The sequence below is a fragment of the Dipodomys ordii genome, unplaced genomic scaffold (genome assembly GCF_000151885.1).
Source record: "Dipodomys ordii isolate 6190 unplaced genomic scaffold, Dord_2.0 Scaffold11, whole genome shotgun sequence".
Classification (NCBI taxonomy): Eukaryota; Metazoa; Chordata; class Mammalia; order Rodentia; family Heteromyidae; genus Dipodomys; species Dipodomys ordii.
In genome coordinates this window covers 17,574,373-17,582,624 of record NW_012267227.1, presented here as the reverse complement: position 1 = coordinate 17,582,624, position 8,252 = coordinate 17,574,373, and the positions used below count along the sequence as shown (strand labels likewise).

The window sequence follows — 8,252 nt, the reverse complement described above, 5'->3', positions numbered from 1 at the left end:
GCCGCCCCCGAAGAAGCGGCGGACGGGGGTCAGCTTTGGCGACGAGCACTTTGCCGAGACCAGCTACTACTTCGAGGGCGGCCTGCGCAAGGTGCGGCCCTATTACTTTGACTTCCGGACCTACTGTAAAGGCCGCTGGGTGGGCCGCAGCCTGCAGCACGTCTTCAGCACCGAGTTCCGAGCCCAGCCGCTGGCCTACTACGAAGCCGCGATCCGGGCTGGCCGCCTGCACCTCAACGAGGAGCCGGTACGGGACCTGGACATCGTGCTCAAGGTGGAGTTCCTGGGGGTCCACCAGAAGCGACCAGGGAAAGGATTTTTTTTTTTGTTATCTCCTCCTCCCCCCTCCCCCGACTTGGTAGGGTGTAGGTGCTGCTACTACTACGCTAGTGATCGCAATTTTGGTATTGAGAAGCGTTCTCATTTTCACCTTGAACAATTGGAGTAAACTTCCCCCACCCCCATCTCGGTGAGGAGACAGGCTCTGTGGGCATCCCAACGCAACCATCCCATCTAGCCAGCTTCTTGGTTTCTAATTCTCCTGTCCCTTTTATGCACTGTCTTGCGACAAGGGCACCGTTCACTTTCTACCTGTCATCATAGGCTTCCATACAACTACCGATCGGGACTGTCATTAATGAGCTCTTAGTGTAATCAGGTGCACAGCGAAGCGTTTTATTAAACTTGGATGTTCAGTTCTAAGTGACAGTCTTGTGAAGTAGGTATCACCAAGCCCATTTTAACTTAGGAGGAAACTAGAGTCAGGTGAACCTCTCAGGTAAGGCACCAGTGCCACTTCCAACGCTTGTGTTCTTGTGATGACTACTTAAAACTATTTGTCATACAGCCTAATAGGTAATAAGAGTTTGGGAATGTCAGTGATAGAGAATGGAATTGCCTGGTCAAGTGGTTTGACCCCTTCTTGATTTCCCTGCCCAGGATGGCTTCAAACTGCAGTCCTAGATCTTAGCCTCCTGATCTTAGCTAGGGTTACAGGTGTGAGCCGCTAGCATCTGGTTTGACCATCTTTTAAAATTCTGCCACATCTGAGCGGTCAGCATTTAATAATCTCCTTTCTCATCCTGAAAAACATTGGTTTGGTCCATCCCTCTTTTTTTTTTTTTTGTCTGTCATGGGGCTTGAACTCTGGGCCTGGGTGCTGTCCCTCAGCTCTTCAACTCAAGGCAAGTGCTCTACTACTTGAGCCAAATCTCCACTTCTGGCTTTTTGTGTTTATGTGGTGCCGAGGAATGTAACCCAGGGCCTCATGCACGTGAGGCAAGCACTCTACCACTGAGCCACCTTCCCAGCCCTTGTATGTGTATTTTTATAAGCTGAGATCACTGCTTTTTCTGTGTAAGGAGATCCTCCTATCGGTCATTAAGGAACTGGGACCCTGGGGGGTGTCTTGACTGTTACAGGCTGTTGTGACCCTATGGCTGACTGGTTACCTGTGTTTTTGATAGGACAATGATTTCTTGCGGAATACAGTGCACAGGCATGAGCCACCAGTCACGGCAGAGCCTATTCGCCTGCTAGCTGAGAACGAAGATGTGGTGGTTGTAGACAAGCCTTCCTCCATTCCCGTTCACCCCTGTGGTCGCTTCCGACACAACACGGTTATCTTCATCCTAGGCAAGGAGCACCAGCTGAAGGAGCTGCACCCGCTGCACCGGCTCGATCGCCTCACCTCAGGGGTGCTCATGTTTGCAAAGACAGCTGTTGTCTCTGAGAGGATTCATGAGCAGGTTCGGGACCGGCAGGTGAGCCAGGGTTTTGTCCTTTCCATGCCACGTCCTGGGTTCTGTATCAAAAGGGCCTCACGGAGTTCTTGGTCTAATGTGGACAGGCTTCCTGCTTTCTTGATGACACCTAAAATGCCAAAGACAGATTATCTTGTATGTTTCCAAAGCTCTTTAGAGCCAGTTGCTGGTGGCGCATGCGTGTAATCTTAGTTACTGGAGATCTGGAGGATCACAGTTAGAAGTTAACCTGGACATACATGCCAGTCCTCTTCTTAGCTAATGGCTGATGTCATTCCAGCCACAAGGGGAAGCATTAAAGTAGGTGGATCACATCCAAGTGAGAGAGCCTAGGCAAGAAGTGAGACTCTTTCTCCAAATCCAATGTGAAAACAGGCCGGAGGCATTGCTGAATCTTAGAGTGCCCACCCTAACAAGCTTGACACGCTGAGTTTATACTCCAGTACTGTGGGGAAAAAGAATTAGAGGTGGTGACATTGATTGCTTCATTTGGTTGTTTGCTATTTTGAACCTTTAGATTGCTGTCAGGCTGGCAAAGGTTTTTTTTTTGGGGGTCCGGTTGTGGGGCCTGAACTCTGGGCCTGGGCGCTGTCCCTCCGCTCTTCAGCTCAAGGCTAGTGCTCTACCACTGGAGCCACAGCGCCACTTCTGGCTTTTTTCTTTTTGCTTATGTGGTGCTGAGGAATCGAACCCAGGGCCTCAGGCATGCAAGGCAAGCGCTTTACCCCTGAGCCACCTTCCCAGCCCGGTTTTTAAGATTTTTGAGGAGAGCCTCCTGGGTAAAGATGGCTTGTATTAGAAGATATTCCTGGTGGTGATTTTTGTCTTGAGACTTAGGGAGGGTAGCCAGACTTAGAACCAAACACATTAGAGTCTAATTTACCGAATGCCTACAGCAACCCAATGAAGTAACTGGTTTAACCATCCCATGTTTTCTTGGTGAGTTTGTGGAATTTAAAGTGGTTATTCAGGGGCTGGGAATGTGACTCAGTGGTAGAGTGTTCGTCTAGCATGCATGAGGCCCTGGGTTTGATTCCTCAGCACCACATACACAGAAAAAGTCGGAAGTGGCGCTGTGGCTCAAGTGGTAGAGTGCAAAAGAAGCATCTCAGGGACAGCTCCCAAGCCCTGAATTCAAGCCCAGGACTGGAAAAAAAAAATTTAAAGTGGTTTCTCAGGTTTACAAAACTATCAAGAGGGGGCATTAGGTTTGAATCTTCTCTGTCCTTGGTGCTGTTGTTTGGATCTCACAAGTTGAGGTTTAGTGCTGGCTCTCTCCCTTTTCGTGTAGCTGGAGAAGGAGTATGTATGCCGAGTAGAAGGAGAGTTTGCTGCGGAGGAGGTGATCTGTCGGGAACCAATCTTGGTGGTATCCTACAAGGTGGGTGTGTGCCGTGTAGACCCCCGGGGCAAGCCCTGTGAGACCGTGTTCCAGAGGCTGAGCTACAATGGACACTCAAGTGTGGTACGGTGCCGGCCCCTCACAGGCCGAACCCACCAGATCCGCGTCCACCTCCAGTTCCTGGGCCACCCCATTCTCAACGACCCCATTTACAATTCATCTGCCTGGGGTCCTTCCCGAGGCCGGGGAGGCCACATTCCCAAGACCGATGAGGAACTGCTGCGGGACCTAGTTGCAGAGCACCAGGCCAAACAGGGCCTGGAGGTGCTTGATCTCTGTGAGGGTGACCTCTCCCCAGGACCCTCAGACTCCATAGCCCCTTCCTCAGGGCTGGCCAAGGACAACTCGGAAAAGGTGGCTACAGCTGCCCAGAAGATAGATGGAGTCATTGAGGCAGCCCCTGAGCATCTGGACCCACCAGGGAGGGCATCAGAAACAGATAATGATCTGAACCAAGAGACAGACCCACTGTGTGCAGAGTGCCGGCTCGTGCGACAGGATCCATTGCCCCAAGATCTTGTGATGTTCCTGCACGCTCTCCGTTACAAAGGGCCAGACTTTGAGTACGTTTCACCCATGCCTACCTGGGCACAGGATGACTGGCGAGAAGACTGAGGAATTGCTTCTTGGGTTGGGCCAGGGGCTTTGGGGCAGGAGCTGACTCTGGGCTCATACTCAGGGTTTCTGTGGGAGTGAGGCTGGGCTCCAAAGAAGGCCTCCTCATACTTGCTACCTCCCTCCTTCTTCTTCCACTTAGAATCTGGGTTTTTTTTTTTTGCTTTGTAAATATATCCCTTTTCTACCATTTCTCTCATTTTCTAACTTTGCGCTGTGTGTGTGTGTGTGCGTGTGCGTGTGTGTGTGCGTGCGTGTGTGTGTATGTTTGCAATAGCTGGGTGTAGTTACTTTGCGCTGTGTGTGTGTGTGTGTGTGTGTCTGTGTCTGTGTCCGTGTTCCTGCAATAGCTGGGTATAGTGGTGCCCAGCTGTCATCCCAGCTATGAGAAAAGCCTGAAAAGGACCGTGTGTATCACCACACCCAGCTTGTGTGTTAAGATGGGGTTTTCACTAGCCTTTTGCCCCAGTTGCCATGATCTACTGTCATTCTGAGCTCTACTTCCTGCGTAGAACTCAGTTTTTCACAAGTATTCTTTACATATTTTGGCTTTGTGTGTGTGTGCAGGCACATGCAGGCGCTAGTACTGGGACATGGCCTCAGGACTTCTCTCTTTTCTTCTTTTTTTTTTTATTTTAATTGTGAAAATACTGTACAGAGGGGTTACAATTACATGGGCAAGATTTTTTTCTTCTTTTGCAGTACTCAAGAAGAGCCATTAGCTTTTGCTTTCAGGCACCTTAAGCGTGCACCTGCTTACTCATACTGAGTCCATGCAGGTTGGCAGGAATGGTGAGCAGGAGTGGTGTGGGTGGGAGGCAGCTGTTGGATGCTCCTCCAGTGCTCCTCTTGGTGGACAGTGACCCATTATGTGCACACATTTTTTAATGCTGCAACACAGAGACTCGTCTCTGCTGGACTCCTCTCATGGAGCACACGATGAGATATCCAAAATACAAAGGGGCTGGTGGTGATGGGACACAATTCTGCCTGGAAGGGCCAGCAAAGATTTCCCACAGAACGAGTCATGTAAAAGAAAGCTTGAGGGGCTGGGAAGGTGGCTCAGTGGTAGAGCACTTGCCTTGCATGCCTGAGGCCTGGGTTCGATTCCTCAGCACCACATAAGCAAAAAGAAAAAAGCCAGAAGTGGCACTGTGGCTCAAGTGGTAGAGTGCTAGCCTTGAGCTGAAGAGTTGAGGGACAGCGCCCAGGCCCAGAGTTCAGGCCCCACGACCGGACCCCCAAAAAAAAAAAAAAAAGGAAAGGAAAAGAAAGCTTGAGGCTGGGAATGTGGCTCAGTGGTAGGCTGCTTGCCGAGCACACATGAAGCCCAGGGTTTGAGTCCTAAGTGGTAGAGTTATAGAGTGCTAACTTGAGCAAAAGGAGCTCAGGGATAGTGCCCAGGCCCTGAGTTCAAGCCCCAGGACTGGCAAAAAAATGAATAAGTAAGAATAATAAAAGCGTGAAGTTGTCCAGTAGAGGCAAGGGAGAGGGATTGTGGGAACATATTACCCTCTCCATTGCAGAAATAAAGGTATATTCTACAGGTAAGGCAAGAAGAGACACACAAGAAGAGGGGAGCAGGGCGCTGGTGGCTCTCACCTATAATTCTAGCTACTCAGAAGCCTGAGAGTGAAGGATCACAGTTTGAAGCCTGCCCAGGCAGGAAATACTATGAGACTCTTACCTCCAATTAAGCATCAAAAAAGTCATAAGTGGAGCTGTCTCAAGTTGTAGAGCACTAGCCCTGAGCAAAAGGGCTCAAGCATGGTGCCCAGGCCCTGAGTAAAGAAGAGCATGATTGGAGGGATATTTGGCCATTAGCTCCCAGCTAATGGCAGTGACTGGCTCACTCTCACTACTGAACCTTTCTGGGGCTTGATTCTAAAGTATAAGGAATAGAATCAGCTCAGAACGCATGATTCTTAACTTCATGAAAATCCTGTTTCCATTCCAGGAGCCAGCCAGCTTCCCTTACACTAAGACCATTTGTAACTTAGGATCTCTTGAGTTTTGGTGCTCATACAGTTAGCAGACATTTAAGCTAGGCCCTGACTATAGGGTAAGTAAATTAAATGTCCCACCCAGGTTTACTAAGCATCCAAGATGTGCCCCTGAACTTACAAAGCTCATGGTTAAGTTGTCGCACTGAAATTTACTCCTAAACCAGAAGATGGGGCACAGAAGAAAAAGATCCCAGGGCCAAGTGTCAGTGGCTCACGCCTGTAATCCTAGCTATTCAGGGCTGAGATCTGAAGATCAAGGTTCAAAGCCAGCCCGGGCAGGAAAATCTTTGAGCCTTATCTCCAATTAACCACCAGAAAATGAAGTGGTTCTATGGCTCAAGTGATAGAGCACTTGACAACATGCAGGTCCAGAGTTCAAGCCCCATGACCGACAAAAACCCAGGATCCCAGGAAAGCAAAAACAAACAAAACACCCTTTAATGGCTCATGAATACATTGAGCATCAAATAAGTACAAATGAAGTTAAAAAAAAAAAGATGGCCTGGGTTTTATGGAGAACACAATAATCAATGAAGTTATTAATATGTTCATGTGATAAAAGGAGGGAGGGTTCAGGTAACAGTGGTTTACACCTGTAATCCTAGCCACTCAGGGGGCAGAGTATCATGTCAAAGCCAGCCTCCAAGGGACAGAAAAGTCCCTGAAATCCTTATCTTTAGTTAACTAATAAAATTCTGGAAGTGGAGCTGTGTCAAGTGGAAGAGTATGAATCTTAAGTGAAAAAGCCAAGTGAGAGTCCAAGGCCCTGAGATCAAGCCCCAGAACTGACACAATAAGACAGTTGGATAACAACTGGACAGTCTTCCTCAGGAACTTCAGTCTCAACAGGGAATGAGTACTTAAAGCTGGATCCAGAGAATGAAGACTTTCTTTTATGCATTCAAGTAGTAAGAGAGCTGAGATACTTAGCAATAGATTTGTGCAAGAATCTTGATGTGATTAGTTCAGCCATAGTATTTGTGAGAAAGAACCAGGATTCTTTGAACTAACGTTATCGGTTGAATTTGGGAATTATATCCCATTACTTAACAATGATTTTTCCGTTGGATCCAGTAGATGGCACCCTAACTCTTTCAGCCTCTTAGCTTTTTTTGAATTTCCATTCCATTACTAATTAAGGCACTTCCCTCTCACCTGTTTAAATAATCTGGCATGTGTTGGTTCTTTTTACTCTTTTACTGAAAATAAAGGGACAGGAGTAGAGTTTTATAGGTTGGGATATTAGGGAGATTAACAGAAAAGAAAGTTGTTAGCAAGGTTTAGAAAAATGATGCATCCTTGCTGGTCTCTAGAGATCTTGCAGCCCTCACAATTTACTACTGACCAGTAAGTGTTGGGTTAATCTCAAGAGGGCTACAGGAGTGTCTAGAAAGGGTACAAGGCTGGATGTAAGGGGCTGATTTAAGGGAGCTGCAGGTTGTGTAGGGCTTGACACCTAAGCTGACATTTGATCCGAGTGACCATTTCTTTTTGTTTCCTCTAGCTATTGCAAATATTTAGAATATCTACCTCTAAGTCATATTATCATCTCTTTACTATTTCCCAATATAGTCATTTCTTGAGTTCCTGTATTCCATCCTCTGTGGGCTGGAAGAGGATTGATTGTAAGCCACTTTTTGCAGTGAAACCTGACATTCTGGACTCAGGGGTGTAATTAAATACCTGGGTTGAGTAATTGAAACCCTTCATGGAGGAGCTAGGTTAGTTTAAGCTGGGGCAGACGCATGAGATGACAGTTAACCTAGAACTGTCTGTACTGGGTTGTTGTTTTTTTTTTAAATTTCATAGAATAAATCCAGCATATTCTCCGATTCCCAGAGTATCCCTGGCCCTCCCTTTTCTGCATCTGTGAGGTCAGAAGCTCTCAAGCTTCAAGTATCTCATTCCAAGCAAAAAGAAAGAAAGAAAAAACATTAAAAACAACTTCTCCAGTCAGGCACCCGGATGTCGCCCCGACTTCTCGAGCGAGTCCAAAGGGAGGAATCGGGCGTCCCGACTCCGCCAATCACCTTCCGCCGGCGGAGAGGCGGGAGGCAAAAGAACTCCGACCCGACGAGGATGGGATTCGAACCCACGCGTGCAGAGCACAATGGATTAGCAGTCCATCGCCTTAACCACTCGGCCACCTCGTCCCAGAAGCCTACTCGTTCCCGGCAGCTATAGGGAGTGACAGCCGGGGGACGTGACGCAACGCCGCTGGGGGACGCCATTTTGTACGGAAGCCCACGTCCGAGGCCTCCGCCGCCGCCTCGAAAGAAGATGGCCGTTCCTACGAGGAGAGGAGGCCCACGGTGGGGGAGGAACGGAGGAAATTCAGCCGAAGACCGGAGAGGCTTGACAGGAACCACGCGGACCCCGAAGCCGGCAAAGAGACACTTCGGGACCGGGGAGGCCCGAGACCGATTTGGCGCCCGAGGGGCGGGGCCGACGCGAGGGGCGGGGCCG

The 8,252-nt window shown here is 48.8% G+C and overlaps 1 protein-coding gene and 1 non-coding gene across 2 annotated transcripts in view; one reads left to right on the top strand and one right to left on the bottom strand.

Moving 5' to 3' along the window:
• Positions 1-3,953, top strand: part of Rpusd2 (RNA pseudouridylate synthase domain containing 2) — a 7,281-nt gene extending 3,328 nt beyond the window's left edge. Inside the window, exons 2-4 of the mRNA XM_013010002.1 lie at positions 1-274; positions 1,467-1,763; positions 3,055-3,953. Coding sequence (XP_012865456.1) covers positions 1-274; positions 1,467-1,763; positions 3,055-3,780 — 1,297 coding nt within the window. The 3' untranslated portion in view covers positions 3,781-3,953. The remainder of the gene's footprint in view (positions 275-1,466; positions 1,764-3,054) is intronic.
• A 3,904-nt stretch (positions 3,954-7,857) lies between these two features.
• On the bottom strand, positions 7,858-7,939 carry Trnas-gcu. The gene has a single exon. It is a non-coding gene; the product is annotated as a tRNA-Ser (tRNA).
• Positions 7,940-8,252: the final 313 nt, after the last annotated feature.